Here is a 19,630-nt window from a genome sequence, read left to right as displayed (position 1 = left end):
CACAATCTTTTATTTGGCAACCTGAGATTTCCCTGCGTTAGACCCAATCGAACGGTAGTAGGACAGAGTACATACACACGAACCGCCCAATGCGCCTTCCCACGTTTCCGTAGACAGCCAGAGACACGCAGAGAGAGAACCTTGGGGCTGCACACGTCAGACGCACGCGACCGAGTCCCGCTCTTCCCCCCCACACCCCACGCCGTCTTTCCTTTTTTTCTCTTCCTTTTCCATACGTGGGAAGGGAGCTAGAAGGAGAGAAAGAATCACGGTAGACGGGCAAAGAAAACTAAGGGGAAAAGAAAGATGCCATCTGTTGCGCAATGGCGGGGGACACCCTCAGTAAAGGGCCCAACTGAGGGTATACGCATGGCACTGCTAACTGCGTCACTCATTGGACTTCAGTACGTTTGACTAAGGGACTTTTTTTTTGTGTCACCAATTGTCCTCCAATTTGCTCTTAAATACGAATACCAAACTAACGCCTGGGGTTTTCAAGGTTCACGTGGAACGTAGAAATGACATACTGCACGCCCTACCTCCTCGAGCTCGGCCTCACAAAGTCCAAAATCTCCCTCGTATGGGTCGCCGGTCCACTGTCGGGTCTCATCATGCAGCCCGTTGTGGGCGTCGTCGCCGACCGATCTACCTCGCGCTGGGGCCGGCGGCGCCCGTACATGTTTTTCGGAACGATACTGGTATCCATGTTTTTGCTGCTGCTGGGCTGGACAAAAGAAGTCGTGCGGTACTTTATCAAGGACGAGGCGGCGGCAAAGAGCGCAAACGTATACGTGGCTGTGTTTAGCATTTACGGAATTGACTTTGCCATCAATGCGGTGCAGGGGAGCTGTAGAGGCTTGATTGTGGATACGCTGCCAATTGAAAAACAGCAGATGGGGAGTAGCTGGGCGAGCAGGATGGTGGCAGTAGGCAAGATGGTGGGATATGCGGCTGGAGCTGCGGATCTCAGGGCAATTTTCGGTCCCATGCTAGGTGATACGCAGTTCAAGCAGCTGACGGGTGTTGCGGCGCTGACTTTGTGTATTACTGTTGCTACGACAAGCTGGGCAGTCACGGAGAGAGTGTTGGTGAACGATGGTATGGCAAAGGCTTTGGATATCAAGCAGGTGGTTGGAACAATTGCGCATACTGCGCTCAATTTACCAAGAAGTATACAAGCCATCTGTACAGTACAGTTTTGGGCTTGGATCGGTACGTTTTTTTCTTCTTCTTCTCTTTCTTCTTGAGTTCCAAATTCGGTGGAATAGTGACACAAGTTAACAAAAATTCGAACAGGCTGGTTTCCTTTTCTCTTCTATAGCACCACATGGGTCGGCGAAGTCTACCTACGGTACGATGCGCCGCCAGAAATTAAAGCAGCCGGCGACATGACGGGCAAAGTCGGGAGAATCGGCTCGACGGCTCTTGTTTCCTTCTCAATCGTGACATTCATAACGTCTGTCCTGCTGCCCTTCTTCGTCGAGAACCCCGAGCATAGCGAAAAGGGCCCCGGCTTCTCACCCTCGTCCAAACGCAAGTTTGACGCGGGACCCTGGGAAAAACGCAAGCCAAGTCTGCTAACGGCATGGGTCGTTGCACACTGCATCTTTGCGTGCAGTATGAGTATGGCGCCTTTTGTGACTTCCATAAAACACGCGACTATCATCATTACTCTCTGTGGCGTGTAAGCACATCCTTTTCCTGGATTTTTTTCTGTGATGAATTGTGAGCTGACGTTGCATTAAAATGATTAAAGGTCATGGGCAGTTGCTTCATGGGCGCCATGGGCATTGATGGGCGTAGAAATCAACCGCCTAAACATGGCTACGGCGCACTCGACACATTCGAAGCGGGCCTCGATTGACCTCTCCGAGGCGCAGGATAAGCTGGAAAAGGCGGACGGAGCAGGTGCTGGATCGGGTAGAGGAGGAGCAAGCTCAGGGCGGTATCTGGGCATCATGAACCTGTACACGACACTGCCGCAATTCATGGGCACCGCCATTTCTTGGGTCGTCTTCTCCATCCTGGAACCGGGCAAGAGTCCCGAGCTGAGTGAGGCGCCGCCAGAGGAGCATCACAGCACGGATGGACCCAACGGTATTGCTGTCTGTTTGTTCATTGGAGCGTGTTCGGCATGTCTCGCGGTAGTGGCCACTTTCAGATTGGGCAGGATCCAGGGAAAGATGTAGGAGAGGGAGAGCAGCCATCCATGTGTGGCATAATATGGCTCCAACACTAAAGGCACACAAAACTTTTTTTCTTCTTCTTCTTTGCCGCCTCCGTGTGCAAGCATCAAGGGTCGCAATCTGTACAATACATACCATACATTATCCGAACTACCTCCGTTTTCCTCGAACCCTCGCCCCAGCAAAGGCATCAGCGATGAAGGCAAAATGCGAGCTGACGCGCTAGGCGGGATCGGGGCCCAGGAGAGATTTTGCTCTAAGATTTTCTAGTGGCCCGCTTTGTTCTAGAAGACAGGTGTGGCTCTGTCGGTGGTACAGTTCCGGGCATCGGGAGGGATAGAAGGTGTAGTCATCGTCGGCACATACGTGTATGTGACGATGTGTATCGATCGAGAATGGTGACATGGTCATGATGATGATGCTGAGGGTCCCTGCTCTGACGAGCAGTGCAACGTGGATGAATCAGGTCGGGCAGCTGGCGAGGGTTTTCGTTGAGGTCAAAGGGCCTTTTTTTTCCTAATCTCTATCTAGGTGGGTGGAGATGGGGAGGGGGGCGCATGGCATAAGTGTGCCGTCTCCAGGTTGCAGTTGCTCGACTACGGCTACAGCATCTGCTCGCAGTTATCCGCATCGGCGGCCAAGGTCGGCCACGCATGGATGCAGCAGCGCGGTGACAGTGCGGGAGCGGGTTGCAGGGCAATGGGAGGCGGTAGAGGCTACTGGGCACAAGCTGCACGCAAGACTGAGGCCGTCTGTGGCCAGAGAGGGAAGAGGGCCTTGAGTCGTCCGTTGCGCGTGCCACGCCACGCCGGGCCTGGGAAAAGACGGTCAGGGTACAAAACCATCGGGGGCCCGGCTGGCCTGCGCGCCACAAGCTTTCTTTCTTTCCAATTCCCAGCGGCCGCCTTGAAGAAAGCCAGCTTGATTGTTGCTGTTGCTCGTCGTTGCACTCTCTCTCGTACGCGCTCATCCACGCATCCCCCCCGGCTCGCCCTCGATCCCTTGTATTTTCACACTAGGCGCAACTAGGCTCGTCCCTAGAAAACAACCCTTGCCTCGACTCAACCGCCGAAACATTTCCATCTCTCCCCAACCACTTCGCTTCGCCACTCTTGCATCCACACCACTCATTCGCCAAGATGTCTGAGCCGATCCGCAATAAGAAGATGGATGCCATTACCGCTCCGTAAGTAGTTTTTGACTCGATTTTTTTTTCTGCCCGACGTCCCCCGAGCTTTTCGTCTCCTTCCTCCACTATCCCTCCATCACAAACTCCAACCAGCCCCTCGCCTCGTTTCCCCCCTCCACTCCCCCTCCATACATCATCCAACATGGACGTCCCTCAGTCTAACGTCCGCCCGACCAGCACCCCCCAAAACACGCCTGCAAATGCCGCCCCGATATCGTCGCGCGCCCAGCAGCCCGGTGTTGGCACCATCAAAGAAGGTACGTCGCGAGAAGGAAAAATCCTTGTTGTTGCTACTGCCCCTCCAACCCCGCCCTGCCCTGTTTGTCGCACGCCCTGACCGCCAATCTGACTTTTTTTTCTTGTTTCACAGAGGACATGGAGCGCACTGCCGCTGGACTTTTTGCTGCCAACCCCGCCCTCGTCGCCATGATGCAGAACAAGCTCGGCTCGCTCGTCGGCCGCTCCAGCGGCTACATTGAGTCGCTTCCCGCCTCGGTTCGCCGCCGCGTGGCCGGCCTCAAGGGCGTCCAGAAGGAGCACTCGAAGCTCGAGGCTGAGTTCCAGGAAGAGGTGCTCCAGCTCGAGAAGAAGTACTTTGCCAAGTTCACACCCCTGTACCAGACGCGCCAGAAGATTGTCAACGGCGCCGAGGAGCCCTCAGAAGAGCACGTCAAGATTGGCGAGCAGCAGCAAGAGGACGATGAGGATGAGGACCAGCCCGAGGCTGAGCTCAACAAGGACGAGGGCAAGGACGTCAAGGGTATTCCCGAGTTCTGGCTGAGCGCCATGAAGAACCAGATCTCACTCGCCGAGATGATCACAGACCGCGATGAGGCTGCCCTCAAGCACCTCACAGACATTCGCATGGAGTACCTTGACCGCCCTGGTTTCCGCCTCATCTTTGAGTTTGAGGACAATGACTTCTTCACCAACAAGACCATCACCAAAACCTACTACTACCAGGAGGAGAACGGCTACGGTGGTGACTTCATCTACGACCACGCCGAGGGTGACAAGATTGAGTGGAAGGCTGGCAAGGACTTGACTGTCCGTGTCGAGAGCAAGAAGCAGAGGAACAAGAGTAAGTTTTTCTGATGATGTTCTTTTTGTCGCACGACAAGACGCTAATATGATTCTTTGCAGACACCAAGCAGACGCGCGTCGTTAAGAAGACTGTGCCTACAGAGTCGTTCTTCAACTTCTTCGACCCACCCAAGCCCCCACAGGACGATGATGACGCCACCTCCGACATCGAGGAGCGTCTCGAGCTCGACTACCAGCTTGGTGAGGACATCAAGGAGAAGCTCATTCCCCGCGCTATTGACTGGTTCACCGGCGAGGCTCTTCAGTACGAGAACATTGAAGACTTTGACGAGGGCGAATTTGAAGACGAGGACGACGAGGATGAGGATGAGCTCAGCGATGACCGCGAGGAGGAAGAGGAGTCTGACGACGAGGTAGGCATTGACAGCGATTCGATATATCAAAACACCACTAACACACACTTGCAGAACGACGGCACAAAACCCAAGCAGGAGGCTGCCGAGTGCAAGCAGAGCTAAATGCATCAGCCTGCACCACATCTCACATTACCAAGAGCGTAATCTCCCGAGTCGTTCAGGGCGGAATATTCATCTTGGACTGCTACAGCATGGGTCCATGGCGATCTCGGCTTGCCACGACGTTTCCACGAATCTTTATATCCAACACCACTTTTCCATGACTTCTTACCTGGCGTAATACTTGCATCAAGAGAGCGCAGGGGCAATGGTTGATTGGGGTTACCACGAACTAGCCATATCACCAAGTATTCTAGACCTCCCACCCTTTCTACACACATCCCCTTTTATCAGGTTCATGGCCCACAACCAACGATCGCTTAGCATAAACGGCGTTGTCTAGGTGGGGTTTTGCTGCATGTATTTTCCTTGGGATTGCAAAGGGGCCTTGATGTTTTACGATGGCAGTAGAATGGCGTAATCAGGCTCGAATGCGTGTCATGAGTAAATGAAAAGAAAAAGTTTGAAGCCCCATGGTTGGACCGTGTGATGTTTGTGCGTGGGGGATGTTCATTGTGACGTATCAGAGCGAATAGAACCGTAATTGTGTATGATGCGAGTGGGCGTTGATTTGAAAGGCACACCATCGGAGTTGATTGTAAAAAATGTCTTGTGACAACGACCCTGCATGCTTTGACTTTTTTCCTGTTGAACTACTAATTGCAGGCCAGCGGCGTTGGAGACTGGCTGCATATTTTCCTACTCATTCTTTTGGGACCGTTATTGTGTGCGGAATGAATACGTAGCGCGGGGTAAAGTTAGCGGCACAGTGGGGGGCCAACCGGGTGAAGTTCGGGAAATGGAGGGCGGCGGGGGGGAAAGTTCTTGGGAAAAATAATTCTAGGCAGCCTGTGGTTTACACAACGACCAACTTTTTGTTTGTAACGCGACCTCCGCTACATAGCAGATACTTCTGTTACCTTTTTAATTGTTCGCCTACGGTAACAATTGGCCAAAAAAACTCCCACACGAGACGAGAGAAGAAGAAAAGGACCGGTATTTTGCTCCAGGCGCATACGGTACTAGAGAGAGAGAGCATTCCGAAGCCGCGAAACGTTGAACCAGAAAAGAAGGAACAATGGGGCGCACAAATCCCAACATTGTAATAACGGGTACACCGGGTGTAGGCAAGACGACGCACGCAGAGCAACTGGCGCAAGCAACGGGGCTGAAGCATTTATCTGTGAATCAAATTGTGAAAGATGAGGGGTTCCACGAGGGCAAAGATGAGGAGACGGGGAGTTGGATTGTAGATGAAGACAAGGTATGCTTATTTCCTCTCTCTCTCTCCTCTTACATCCTAACACATCCCTTTTTTTCCAACGCGAGATGTAATTTCTAACCCTCACTCGCAAAAAGCTCCTCGACTACCTCGAATCCCTCCCCTTACACTCAACCGGCGGCTACATCCTCGACTGGCACGCCTGCGACCTCTTCCCCGAACGCTGGATCGATCTCGTCGTCGTACTGCGGTGCGACTCGTCTATCTTATACGACCGCCTTACCGCACGCGGCTACACGGGCAAGAAGCTAGAGGAGAATATGGATAGTGAGATTATGCAGGTGTTGCTGGAGGAGGCGAGAGAGGCGTATCGAGAGGAGATTGTGGTGGAGCTGAGGAGTGAGAGTGCGAAGGATGTTGAGGGCAATTTGGAGAGGTGTGAGGGGTGGGTTGAGCAGTGGAGGAGGGATAATGTGAAGGAGGGAGAGGAGAAGGAGTAATGAGGAGAAGGGGTGAAATGAAATAACGGCAAGGGGGAGGGGGGGATGTGTATGATACCATTGTAACGATTATGAGTTTTTTTTTGTTTTCTCTTTTTCTTTTGGGGTATTGGAGATTCTAGATGGTGCTTGCTCTCCTGCTAGGTGGAGTGTAGTATAAGCTCAAGCTGACTCCGTCTTACTCGCCAACCACTCCTTCAATTTCTCCAGCGCCTTACCCCTGTGGCTAATCTTGTTCTTCTCGCTCTTATCCATCTCCGCATACGTCTTGCCTTCGTACTCGAAGCATGAATCCCAACCTACATCCACTTTATTAGCAAAAATCACTTGAAGGAAGTAAAAAAAAGAGAGAGAGAGAGAAAAACGTACCAAAAACAGTAGATCCCCGACTCTCAACCAACTTTCCATCCGTCCTTCCCTGGAACAAAATCGCTTCGTGGCCTGGTCCCTCGCAGTACCCAAAGGTGCAGACTGCCTGGGCGGATTTATCGTCGAAGCCTGCGAGGAGTTTGTGGAGGTTTAGGGGGCCGAGGGAGAGCATGAACCATTTGCTGTGATGGTTAGGTTAAGAGAAAGAGCAGGGAAGGGGGAGGGGAAGGGGAAGAAGACGTACATGTAGGGGCCGGGAAGGTCGTTCATGGCAGGGAAGCAGAGGCAGGTGTCTTCGACTAGGACGGGGCCTTTTACCTGGGGGGTGAGGGAGTTAGTACGTTCTGAAGAAGAAGAAGAAGAAGAAGAAGAAGAAGAAGAAGAAGAAGAAGAAGAAGAAGAAGAAGAAGAAACAAGACTCATGCTTGGATGTTGCTGGGTTGAGACATATATGCTCCTCTCCCACTTTTCTGTGGGTCTTCAAGTTAGAGTATGTGTAATTATCGAAGAACTTACTGCTTCAGCGGCTCGTCGCGCCTTATCTCTCGTCACTTCTTCGACTGTGCCTTGGATCTCGACTAGATCGACATTCTGGTTTCGCAGCTCAATGACGCCGTCGAGGATGGCTTGGACTTCGGCGAGCTTGTTTTTGTTGCCGGTTATGAAGTTGAGATGTTTGGGAACTGATGCGGAGGCCATTTTTGGATTTTTTTTTTTTGGATATCTCAATTGTGGATTGGCGCTTATCTTGTGCGGTGATGAATTTATGATAGGGGGGTTTTTTTTTCAGTCTTGCTGTGTGCTGAGTGTTAACAATCAAGCATTGAAACCGCAAATCATGTGTTTTGATATACCTTGTTCTCGGACTCTTATTCCGCTGATTGTTAATCAGCGTCTTGAAAATTTCGAAATGACTACAATGGCGGAATTAGCAGATGTGCAGGTGTAAAGGGCGCAGTTTTGGCGTCAAGCCCACGAAGCGGTAACATTAGCCTGTATTCTGTAGTAAAGGGCGTAATCCACCAACACTGCCACTTTGGTTTTTTTTTAGCGTCACGGAGGTACGTACAATCTAAGAGATGTGTTCCTCACACGATGTTCTGATTACAGAGTCAGTCTTGCAGTCATGTTGATAAGACCGAGGGGTTCTATGATTAGCTTCTCACTTGTACTAGTAAGCGAGCTGAACAGGGATCCTGTGCCTCAAATGTAACCGTGGCCGACAAACCATTACCCTCAGCCGCATCAATCACACCCTGCTATGTACCTGCATAGACACCTGGTGTCCTCGAAATTACCCATTTCCAGCTTAGAAAGACGTGTATAATCGCCGAAGCGAAAAGAGCCTCATGGCTTGAGGCTGAGCTTTTCACCGTCATTCCGTCTTCCCAGCGACAATCACGACACCCACAACAGCTGATCCTTATCACGGCGCATAGCGGAGCTGGGCATTTTCCGTTTCCTGGATCTCTTCACCGAAAATTACACTGTACACTGCCGCTTCGTCACCGCCAGAATGGGTTCTCTCAAGACGTTGTTTCTGGCAGTGCATGCCTCCAATGGCATAATAAGAGCTTTATTTCTGCCAGCATGTTATGTCACGCTCTTCAGTCCGATCGCACTGGCTATTGCATGGTACTTTGGCTTTTTACAGACACTTGAAAATCTCATACCCGAAGACTTTTCCTGGTTCGATCTTCTACCTCAATTCGCCATCTCAGCAGTCCTTTTCCTTTTGCCTACCAGATTCTTTTCGGCCTCAAGTAACGAAGTTAAGACTAAAGATGGGAAGAGACGGGTACAATCGCTTCCATACTGGATCCCAGGGTTCAGAAACCTCTGGAGTATCGCGCTTAGTGGCGAGGAGTGGTTAAGGAGCGTGAGGTAAGCGCGAATATTTCTTATACTATGGTATATGTACTTAACCATTTGCAGAGAATCATCAACCGCAAATGTGATTGCGTACAAGGCCGCAGGAACTCAACATAACGTACTGCTTTCAGAAACTTTACTCGCTCAGATCTACAAGAATTGGCAGAACCTGGAAAACCCGGACAACAACCTAACCGCCGTTCTTCGCAACGCATTCAAGCTACCTTCAGTAATGGAAAGCCACTATCTTGAGATATTACCGGAAATCAATCAAGTTGTCAAAACAGAACTGTATGGAGGACCGACTAAGGAGAACCTTATCAAAACGTCACTGAGTCTCTTATCCGAATCCCTTCCGGACCTCGTTACTTTCAATTCAAGCATTGTCGACCAGATGCAATGGGAACGTGTCTCGAACATGGAACTCACAGACGGTACATCGGAGGTCGAGTGCAATCTGTTCATGCTTGTCAATGAGTTTTGTTGCAACGCCATTCTGCCGCCGATTGTGGGAACTCATTTCACTGAATCCTATCAACTACTTCCTACGGACTTGGCTGCTCTCAACGAACGCTTTTGGGCACTCGCTCTTGGTTTACCACGGTTATCGCCCATTCAAGGCCTACCAGGATCAGCCTTGGCCCAGAAGAGATTGATACAGAATTTTGCAAATCACTTTGGGGACCTTACCAACCCACCAGTAAAGCGGGTGCCGGCTGATGACGAGAGTGTGAGCGGCGAGGAAGATACAGATGCTGATACAGTAACACCTCTAATGAAACTCAATCAAGTATTCTCCAAGCATGGTCTTCCAATGGAACTTCGAGCTTCGATTGCTCTCCACATTGTCCACGATATAGTCTCAGAAGTTGTACCGCTTGTTTTCTGGACGCTACTACATGTATACTCATCGTCGAAAGCGCAAGAGCCGAAGACTTTGGAAAGCCTGCCCCTCGGGAGGATCAAGAAAGAGACTAGAATCTGGGCCCAGGCTTTCCAACCGCCATCAATTCATCCCGCATTCCCGGCACCACCAGAGATACGTTTTGGATCAGCCAATCAAGTTCTCACTACGACCTTTTCACCTTATCTTCGCTCGTGTATCAACGAGGCTCGCCGTATGTACAGCTGCTCTGTCAGCGCGTACAAGATCAAACAGCCCATTACGCTGAAAGAAGAGGATGCTGTACGGACCGGCAAAGAGGAGGAATGGGAGCTAGAAGCGGGGACGTTTGTTGACATCGGCCTTTCTCAATCTATGATCAATTCATCGCCAGTATCGAATCCTGCTCCACAAACCTATAAGTCGGACCGCTTCCTCAATGCCCCGGTTTCATGTTCTATTGTTGCTCCGAACGACCTGTCAGAATCGTACAAGACTGCACTTATCATCCCGTTGGTTGCTGGTATCATGCAGCTATGGGAGATTGCCCCGGCGCCAAAGAAGAGCTTCTTTGACCAAATGCAGGAAGCAGGGAATGAAGCATCAATTGGCGCAGCCGCGCTTTCCGGCGAGGAAAAGGCGGCACGAGAGGAGGCCAACAGAGCGAGAGAGAATGCAAAGAGAAAGGACGCAAAATGGGCGCTTCCGACGGCCGTTGATGGAGCAAGCATCAAGGTTCCGAAGGCTGATGTCAGGGTAAGGATCCGTAAGAGGGAAGGTTTACCTACAAGTAAGATTGTTGGACGCATTGGCTAGCGAACCATTCTGAGACTTGAGCGAAGCGGGCTATCGCCCGTTGCCGGACTAGGAGATACCTTGTATACAATTACGCGAATAGTACGAGTTTCAAGTGTAACAGGTGTCACCGCGTGTCAAAAAACGCATGCATATCGGTGATTTTCTAGATGGCGAATGCTGACGGTCGGACCGTGATCCAGAGGTACGCCATACACACGTCTAGGCATACAAGCATTGGAGCGTGTCAAGTTCCGTGATCACCATCGTCGATGCCAATGCCTTTGAACTCGTAACCTCCAAAAAAAACGTCCTCGACACGAATCAAGACGAGAAAATCAATAAACTATCTTTTGCTATCGAACTTTGTGCCAAGTCAGCGATCGTACTTGTAGCTGGGTGTGTATCTGCCACATCACAATAGTCTTGTAACCTAGGCACTCGTACCCGTTTCCCCAAGTGCCCGAGGTGCGTCCACACGAAGAGAGCCACGATGCCCAAACCTCGATCTCGATCCGCAACCCTATCTATCTCCCTGTAGAGTGTATCTGGCATCACGATTATTCCCACATTAAAAACAAGGGGGGTAGTACGAGCCATGTGGTTCCATCAATGTACATATACACATACGTACATTGTACATGAAATGCACATGTACATCTCGGCCGCTGACGTCGGCCGCACATCACCCAACCAAAGTAGCGGTGAAAACCAACAAGGGGAAAGCGGGTATAGGGCAGGGCAGGGGTGTGTGTATGTGTGGAGGGGGTGGTGGATGCATACTTCTCTTACTTACAAGAAAAAACCCGCCCATTTGCCGATCGACACTAGAAGGGCAACCACGCATTCCACCCCATCAAAAACCATGACCTCCACATTACTCCATTACCGGACGTCGGGCTGTGCAAAAAGAAACGAGGAAAGAAAAACGCCCAAAACAAGCAACACCCCTGCAACTAAACAACCAAAGTAAGTACACACATCGAAACCATGTCCTAGCAACTATCTCTTCCCCTCTCTCTCTCTCGTTCTCTTTCTCCCTCTCCGCAAATCAGACACACACGCGCGCGCGTCTGCATATGATATGCCGCAGCATCCCCCCCCCCTGTGCCCTCATTCCCGTTTCCCCGCGAAACCAAGGCATAACGCAACAGGACACAAAAAAACGGAACATAGCGACGCTTAGACGCGCCGGTGAGGAGGCCAAGGCGTCCCGTCCCCCCAAAAGCGCGTGTGCGCACACACCCCCAACCTATGGAGAACGGGCAACGATCGGAGTGTTTTCTTGTCGGTCTCTCGCGTTCCACAGAGTCTAGAAGCCGAGCGGGTCGCGTTGTTTTTCGGGGGCGGGGGGAGGGAAACATGGGTTAGGTTTAAATCACCAGTTTTGTTAGCATTAGCTGAAAGGGAAATGTCGGAGGTGGCCGGGCGAGAGAGGCGCGTTGGTCAGGTGGCACTTTTGAGGCTGTTGGGTACATACGTGTATACATGCTACTTTTGGTGAGTTTTTTTCTGACAAGGTCAGGATGTTTTGGAGACGGATGAGACGGGGAGAGTAGGAGAGAAATAAAAGACGCAATCACGACATATGGGCTGATGACGGGTCCGGTAAGAATGAGGGGGTTTATTGGTGGTTTTTTTTAACTATTACTATGAAGAATGATGGGGGGGGAAGCAGTAAAGAGACTGGGGGGATACAGGTACCTTGGTGATATGCAATGCAAGCTTGGTTTGTGAAAAAAGATCTAGATTAAGACTTTGTGTAAGTAATCCGGAGCCTCGGGCGTCGGTGTGTATGTGTGGATACATGTCACGTGGTGAGTTGAAAGGCGGTCAGGGGGGATGGATGGCCTCAGTTGGGATATTTTCCCGAGGATAGTCGGTCTCTTTACACATGACTTGTTGAGTACGCGAGCTGAACGGCCCAGGAAGCCTCGAGCCGTGTAGAACATAAACTTTATAAAAGCCTCAAAGTGATATTTCCCCATCGAGAAGCACTACAGCTTCGGTATCAAGCCTTCCTAGCTCAGTGGTAGAGCGCGTCACTAGTAATGACGAGGTCGTCAGTTCAATTCTGGCGGAAGGCAACTTTTTTGCTGGTGGCATCGTGGCGCAAGTGTGGTAGCAATTGTGACAGTTGTGGGAATCAGTTGTCATGTCCCTGCATTGAAGGTGCCCGTTGCATTTGGTTTTTGACTGACCGCTAGATAACATTTTTTACACATGAATCGCAAAAACATATTCAGTTCAGTGCACTTTGTTTGTGTCGGAAGATTAATCTTTTTGTACCGCGCTTCATTGATTGTGCGACTATTTGCATATTCAGGGTGCACTGGCCAGTGCTGTCAACACAGACCACACACGACATTCGATTCAAGGCCTGGAAAAGCCATGCGTTCACAGCACAAAATGCGACAGGATGACTAGTGCACTAAAGGTGCATGAAATTGGAACTCGTCAATGTCATTTCCATGATACTTTTCCCGCACGACCTGATAACACCAGATGCGGATCGTACCCCATGCACGCCATCACTGCCGCGGACTCGCATGAAGGGTCATGTTTATCTTTTATTTGTAAACACAAACACCTTTGGAATGCCGATATCATGCCGCAGAAAGTTGAAAAGACCCAGAACCCCTTGGCTATCCATTGATACCCTTAAACCTGATCAAGGACAGTCTCCTTGAACTCACGCTCAACCTTCTGGCCAGAGTCGTCCTGGCTCGACTCGCCGTGGAGACCAAGGAGAGCACCAAGGTCGAACTTGGGTGCCTTGAGGAGCTTGACCTTTCGGACGTGGACCTGTGTCTTGTGTTAGCCTTTTTTTCTTGTCATTGCACATGGCGATCCTAGCAAGCACGTACGTTCTGGAGGGGGTAGATGCCCTGGGTGGCCTTCTCAATCTCACGACCAATGACCTCGGGGATGAGCTTCTGGGTGAGCTGAGCGAGGGTGCATGCGCTGGCGTCGCGGGTCATGATCTCCATCATCTTCTTGCGGATAGCCCTGATCTGCGAAGTTTGAGCGTATGTGGTCTTCTTGACCTGGTTTGGTCGTCGCTTGGTGAAGGCAATGCAGAAGAGGCGGATGAGGTAGTCATCGGTGGTCTTGACGACGACGTTGGCCTCGATGAGGGATTGCCACTTGCGGACGAGGGAGCGGAGCTTGTCGGAGGTGAAGTCGAGACCGTGGAAGTTGGTCAGGCAGTTCTTGCCCTGGACCTCGTCGACGCGAAGCTTGACCTTGCGGAAGGCGTGGTCCTCATCCTTCTGGAGATCGGCGAGCGAGACCTCGAATATCCGGCCCTTCAGAGCATCGTTTGCGTTCTTGAGACCAGTGGTACGGTTGACGAGGGTCTTTCCAACACTGCGAAGAACGTAGAGTAAGCATTGATTCCCCGTGTGTGTGGCAGCGGGAAGTCTTACTCTCGGACCGCGAAAGTTCCTGGGGCCTTGATGTTGTACCAGTCCTTCTTAGCGAAGGTGTCGGTCTTCTTCTTGAGACCCTTCTTTCCCTTTGAAAGACGCTTGTTCTTGCCGACAGCCATGATTGCGAGTCTTGTTGTCGGGCGTCGAGATGTGGTGGGTTGTCGTCGTCGATGTCGAAGAGCGAGAATCCAACGCCAATGTGGTGTTGAAAATCTAAGCGAGCCCAGTAGCGCATCACGTGCGCCAAGACCACACAAGGCCACGGCGATCCGCACATGTACCACTTTGACTGCAATGCAAAGTGCCTGGCTGGACAGCAATCTAGCAGATCAATATGTGGGAAATATAGGGCGATGTTTGGTAGGCAGAAGAAGCCAGCATCTTGTCTCTTTGTATTGGTTCTGAAGGGTTTGGGTGCTGCGCGACGTTTTGCTATCTATAGGCTGGACATGCACGGATTGACCTTATCATTGAGGCACAAGTAACATAGGTGTTAAACACCCGCGGCGTGCAGTCCATTGTTTGCTGATAAGGTGCGATGCGCGTGTGCAGCAGAGGAGCGAGTCCGGGCCTCAGCATGTGGCGATGGCGGGGGCGATGGAATCACCAGCACAACTTGAATCACGGAACAACATGTGAAAAGTATGGGTAGTGTGATAATGCATTGGTATTGTCATGTTATTACATCTAGTATACTTCTAATATGGGAGTGGGCTTGGTACGGGCTGGAAAACGCCTCACGTGCCTGGCCCCTCAACCTAAGGGAGCTGTGCTCATGCGCCTCCTTTAGCATCGTACCGACTCGAACACGTGCACTGCGGTGATATGACCAAAAGCAACAGCGCAGTGGCTGTGCGTGTAGTCATCAGACACCTGGACAGGCCGCTTCCTTCCACCCCACGTAACGTGCCGCCACGCACCTCCACGTCGCACAGGGCTGACAGTCTGACTTGACCTGCCTGCGCACAAATCATCGTGGAGGTAGCGTAGTGGCTCCAGCGCCGACTCAGCAGGGGGCTGGGTCAGATCGCTCAATAGGCTGTACATTGCTGACGCTCTGTAGCCTCGGATGCAGGCAAGGTGCGCTGCTCCTGGGAAGAGAAGTGGGGGATGGCCTGGTGAATTGGGTGGTAATGGGATTTGGGAGGTCCTGGCGCATGTCGAAGGGAGTCTTCGCTACATGACATCCTGAACCCCAGCGGGCCGTACGCTCAAGCCTTGACGTCGGTCTGCTGTTCTTGCTGGGCATATGGGCTTTCAGTCTGGCAGAACTTCTCAAAGTCTGGGAAGCTGATGTAGCCATCTAGAAGTAATGTTAGTGTCGTGTTGGGGGATAGAGAGGCATTGGTGAGATGTGCTTACCCTGCTGTCTGTATTGCCTGACGTAGCGATCACTCTCGGTCCGTGACATGGCAGGCCTGTCGGAAGGGTAGGATGGTTCCGAGTTGAGCCTGGATCTTGGCGAGAGCATTGGACTTCCTGGAGGGGTTTCGCCGCGAGGAGTGGTGGGCGAAGAGGCGACCTTTGCGAGGAGAATGGAGGCCTTGATTGGGCTTCCCGAAGTAGCAGAGTCGCGGCGAGAGGTGGTGGGAACCAGAGTAGTAAGACAGGGAGAAGAGACGGTTGATGGCGTCAGAGGAGGTCGTCGGCTTCCCGATCGGGAGCGTTGGGGCGCCTCGGTGGGCAGCGAGTAGTAGTAGCGTGGGTGGGTAGACATGGCGAGGGGTAATGTGTGTGTGTTGTAGTAGAGGTTGGATTGGTGTGTGTATGTGTGTGTGTGTGTGTATGTTGATATAGATGTTGATTGAGTAGACTGGAGGTGAAGAATGACGGACAGCGTTGCGAGCAGGTCGGGTAGTATAATAATGTGGTCGGAACTGCCTAGACGCGCTTCACCCCATGGTACCGAATGTATAGTGACGCCTCTGGTCGGCCCAGGCACCCTAGTCGACGCCAGCTGCATCAGCAGCCCGGAGCTCCCCACTCGACGTCGCTGGCGGTTTGGAGCTAGCGCGTGCATGTCGAAGAAGTGGGCACCGCCAGAAAACGTGGACGGTCAGAATTAGCCTGGGTGCCAGGGGACGTGGACGGACGGACGTGGTGTCTTGTCGGCCTCTGACGTGCCCTGACTCGCCCGCCCACACAGCGCCCGTCCGTCTCACCTCCATTTGCGCTGCAGGTGTGAGCTGGCCACGGCGCACACCACCCGGCTGACTGACGGACTGACTGACTGACTGACTGATTGATTGATTGACGGACTGACTGACGGCACTGTCACTGTCACTGGCACTGGCACTGGCACTGGCATTGGCACTGACACTCCCTCTCACACTGCCGCCCGCTCCCTCTTGATTGGCACCCTCTGCTGCTCCGTCACCGTCACCGTCACCGTCACCCTCCAAGTCCAAAAGCCTCTGCACTGCCGGAACTGCGGGTGCGCTGCCATAGCGGCGCCATAACAAGCAGCCCTTGGACCGTGGCATCGGCAGACCAGCCGTCGCCGTCACTGTCGCTGCGCAGTCATGACAAAACCAGGCCCATGGCCAACTGCACATCGGCCACTCTTCCTTGCCGGCCATCAGGAACCGCCCAAGGGCATTATACGCGCCCCCCTCATCGCCAGGCTCATCCCCATCGCCGCCGCCAGACCACCATGAGGCGTGTGCGACCTTGAGACAGGTACAGCACAGCGTCTGCATCAGCCTCGCTCATCTCCGCCCGGCACTCTTGCTGTCGCTGCTGCTTGTGCTTGCGCTGGTGACGACATGGCCCGCTGTGTCATGCATCCGCCCTGGCCGTCGACAGAGTCGAGAACGTCGCCTTGCCAAGCGCTTCCGGCTACTGCCCCTTTGCCAGGCATAGCACAACAGCATGCAGAATCACAATCATATCATCTGCCTCTATCATCTACACCGGTCGCCTCGAAATGACATACCCCTGGCTCCACTTCTGTCATCTATACTCATCTCTGCTGCGGCACGGCGATTGAGTGCAAGCCACGTACCGCCTCGCCTGCCCAGCACCACACAAGCCCCCAATCGTCTGGCCTCTGTCGTGTCTTTACCCGGGCGAATACTGCGAAACTTCCCTCTGCGAGACCGTGCCTCAAGTTCTGGAACAATTTGCTCCGCGCTGCGTCTCCACATCCACGTCAGCTGCTTTCACATGTTGCCCTCTCTTGCCATGTCTGTTGCCATGTCTATTTCCAAGCGGGCAACGCCCTGATTTGCCCATTAACATTCAATTACATGCATTTCCTCAGCTGAGCGCCTAGCATACCACATGTAGCAAAACAATTCAACAAAAAAAAAAGAACACGACAAAGATGCACACTAAGCAACATTTCGGAGCACTCTCACCCCATTGCTTGTACTTGCATCCTCTCAACTTCGCTCCTCGCTTGCACCTAGTGTACTTACGCACACATAGAGTTTGCAAAGACAAAATCAATCAATCCACTTCCCACGATGGATCTGAACACACCAAGACCCCCCGGCCCGCTTACATGCGAACTCACCAGTGCATTTATTAGCATCATGTCGTGCTGCCCAGTCCGTTCAATCTGCAACCAGGTTAGTCACACCGACGTGCATCATTGTCCCGAGAAGCGGGTACGCCTCCACGCCGTCATACCCGCGGCCGTTTTGCACCAACTTATCCGTTTTGGCACCCTCATCACCAAGTGCGAATCCCATCAACTTGTCTCGGCCCGGAATGATCAACCTCGCGTCCTAAAAAAGTGCTTGCTCCCCGGATTTTCGCTGCCCATGGCCATACTCTGCAAAAAGAGGAAGGTTGTCGTTTGAAGTGTTTTGTTGAGCATATTGGCGTCAAGTTGCCCCGCACCAAAGCAACGTCCTCACCACACCCTCAGCTTACAACGCCTCTGACCAGCTATAATTCTCCGCAAGTCCAGACACGCTCCTACGGCAGATCTCGCCGCCGATCCTATCCGGATGCTGGCATATACACCGGTCGCAATCATGACCTTGGTAGTGTTTGTTGAAGCAAGCGAATAGACAAGCGCCTATCACTGCAGCAACCTCCCACCAACGCTGCCGAAAAGCCTATCAAGATAGCCGCCACAATCCGTCTGACGGATGGAGAATGCACACTACGGCACATTCCCCATTCTCCGATTACCTATTGCAACCCACCCCCCAATCGGGCCCTCATCCTTACAAGCACATGAGGGTGAGCGGCAAGTTTATTCCCAGCACCTGCTACAGTTCCGATATTTTTCAGTTTGAACCAAGTCTGCATCAACCAAGGTAAACCAAGTGGGGGTACCAACAAAACGGGGTTTTTTTTTGCAAATCACAAAGCAAAGAAAAGCGTTGAAAAAAAACCAACCACAAGCAACGGAAGTCATCGTAAAAGAGCGGTAAATAACAAAGGCCAACCACAGATGCACACACACATCCACACTACATAAGCAAGACACCCAGCGATAACAAGGGGCGGTGACGAAGCAACAAGCCCGACCAGCGGGCCGCTCCCGGTGTCGGTTTCGCATCTTCCGTTTTGACAGCGCTGCAAAAAAAATCGCAGGCCGTGGGCGTGTGATCTCTTCCCAAATCTTCTTTAACCCCACCTCTGAAACACTCAAACCTGAACCAACGCATAAGTAAGCCAGTCGGTCATGTACACACATTCCAACCAAAAACTAGCCCAAACCACAACAACAAACTAAACAAACTTCCCTGATTTGCCGCTAAATATTATCGTCGTTGCTCGCTTCTGGCACACACACACACACACATACGCCAACCCCGCTTCTTCTTCCCCTCCACATGAGAGAGAGTGTGTGTGCTCGCCTACTACCTCTCTACTTACTAGTTCTACCTACAAAGCAATGCAACACTGAAAAGAAGCGCATCATGCGACCAAAAACGGCCTCTCGCATTCGCGCAGCACGTGCGCCAGGTGCGGGTAGGGCGCGCGAGGGCGAAAAAAAGGGGACCAGGTATGCCTGGATGGTGGGGTGTGTTTGTTCGACCCCTCCTCGCGCGTCTAGCGCTTGCTTGCCCTTCTTCCCGGTCTTTTCCAATTGGGTGAAGTCTGCTCTGTTTTTTTTTCTGCTTTACGAGCCTGGTTTATGTGTGTATGACTGGAACTTGGCTCAATGGATCCAAGTACGTACATACATACATCTGCTAGTCGTGGAGGTGTTGGAGGTAAGTGGAGGCCTAATATAGAGAGGGGAGCGATACTACTCGCTGTTGCTACTGTTGCTACGGCTGCTCCTCCACTCTTTCCTTCCCTTTGCCCCCGCTTCAAACGGCGAGGTGCCGGGCTTGTTGTTTCCGTTGGTTTCCTGTTGGAGTACATATGTGAGAGGGGGCATTGTTGCCTTCGATCCTTTGCATGTGGTTTTGTTCTAGCCAACTTGTTCGCAAAGAGGCAAAGAGGCAAGGCAAAGCCAACTAGATTTGGGGTCGGAAGGATCTCACAGACACATGTATGCATGCACTTTGGCAAGCGCGCATATGACAAATTATCACGGTGAAACGTATTTTGATATCTTTATTTTTGTCTTACATTTTTTGACACTACGTTTCAGGTTTCACTGACAACGAGGCTCATGCCCGCATGTACTTACATATCGCGTGCAATGCGGGTCC

At 51.9% G+C, this 19,630-nt stretch overlaps 8 protein-coding genes across 8 annotated transcripts; 4 read left to right on the top strand and 4 right to left on the bottom strand.

Moving 5' to 3' along the window:
* Positions 1-306: 306 nt before the first annotated feature.
* On the top strand, positions 307-2,189 carry COCVIDRAFT_90737 (hypothetical protein; the record flags this gene model as incomplete). Its single annotated transcript, XM_014704475.1, has 4 exons — positions 307-404; positions 500-1,212; positions 1,297-1,684; positions 1,757-2,189. The coding sequence occupies 4 exons, from the start codon at positions 307-309 to the stop codon at positions 2,187-2,189; spliced, it is 1,632 nt and encodes a 543-aa protein (XP_014559961.1).
* A 1,136-nt stretch (positions 2,190-3,325) lies between these two features.
* COCVIDRAFT_90411 (hypothetical protein) lies at positions 3,326-4,937 on the top strand (the record flags this gene model as incomplete). Its single annotated transcript, XM_014704474.1, has 4 exons — positions 3,326-3,372; positions 3,553-3,632; positions 3,746-4,456; positions 4,519-4,937. The coding sequence occupies 4 exons, from the start codon at positions 3,326-3,328 to the stop codon at positions 4,935-4,937; spliced, it is 1,257 nt and encodes a 418-aa protein (XP_014559960.1).
* Positions 4,938-6,012: 1,075 nt separating this feature from the next.
* COCVIDRAFT_13285 (hypothetical protein) lies at positions 6,013-6,656 on the top strand (the record flags this gene model as incomplete). Its single annotated transcript, XM_014704370.1, has 2 exons — positions 6,013-6,198; positions 6,294-6,656. 2 exons carry the CDS (start codon positions 6,013-6,015, stop codon positions 6,654-6,656), a joined length of 549 nt encoding a protein of 182 aa, XP_014559856.1.
* Positions 6,657-6,818: 162 nt separating this feature from the next.
* Positions 6,819-7,724, bottom strand: COCVIDRAFT_23891 (hypothetical protein; the record flags this gene model as incomplete). The annotated part of the gene is made up of 4 exons (XM_014704393.1): positions 6,819-6,955; positions 7,026-7,207; positions 7,270-7,343; positions 7,542-7,724. 4 exons carry the CDS (start codon positions 7,722-7,724, stop codon positions 6,819-6,821), a joined length of 576 nt encoding a protein of 191 aa, XP_014559879.1.
* Positions 7,725-8,541: 817 nt separating this feature from the next.
* COCVIDRAFT_90698 (hypothetical protein) lies at positions 8,542-10,596 on the top strand (the record flags this gene model as incomplete). The annotated part of the gene is made up of 2 exons (XM_014704473.1): positions 8,542-8,909; positions 8,961-10,596. 2 exons carry the CDS (start codon positions 8,542-8,544, stop codon positions 10,594-10,596), a joined length of 2,004 nt encoding a protein of 667 aa, XP_014559959.1.
* A 2,640-nt stretch (positions 10,597-13,236) lies between these two features.
* COCVIDRAFT_90532 (hypothetical protein) lies at positions 13,237-14,125 on the bottom strand (the record flags this gene model as incomplete). Its single annotated transcript, XM_014704472.1, has 3 exons — positions 13,237-13,380; positions 13,443-13,944; positions 14,004-14,125. The coding sequence occupies 3 exons, from the start codon at positions 14,123-14,125 to the stop codon at positions 13,237-13,239; spliced, it is 768 nt and encodes a 255-aa protein (XP_014559958.1).
* Positions 14,126-15,217: 1,092 nt separating this feature from the next.
* Positions 15,218-15,723, bottom strand: COCVIDRAFT_13281 (hypothetical protein; the record flags this gene model as incomplete). Its single annotated transcript, XM_014704369.1, has 2 exons — positions 15,218-15,309; positions 15,369-15,723. 2 exons carry the CDS (start codon positions 15,721-15,723, stop codon positions 15,218-15,220), a joined length of 447 nt encoding a protein of 148 aa, XP_014559855.1.
* A 226-nt stretch (positions 15,724-15,949) lies between these two features.
* COCVIDRAFT_13280 (hypothetical protein) lies at positions 15,950-17,152 on the bottom strand (the record flags this gene model as incomplete). The annotated part of the gene is made up of 3 exons (XM_014704368.1): positions 15,950-16,675; positions 16,732-16,853; positions 16,942-17,152. 3 exons carry the CDS (start codon positions 17,150-17,152, stop codon positions 15,950-15,952), a joined length of 1,059 nt encoding a protein of 352 aa, XP_014559854.1.
* Positions 17,153-19,630: the final 2,478 nt, after the last annotated feature.

This window comes from Bipolaris victoriae, assembly GCF_000527765.1.
Source record: "Bipolaris victoriae FI3 unplaced genomic scaffold scaffold_15, whole genome shotgun sequence".
Lineage (NCBI taxonomy): Eukaryota > Fungi > Ascomycota > Dothideomycetes > Pleosporales > Pleosporaceae > Bipolaris > Bipolaris victoriae.
Note: the sequence above shows the minus strand (reverse complement) of the source record. Positions and strands in the feature narration are given on the sequence as shown.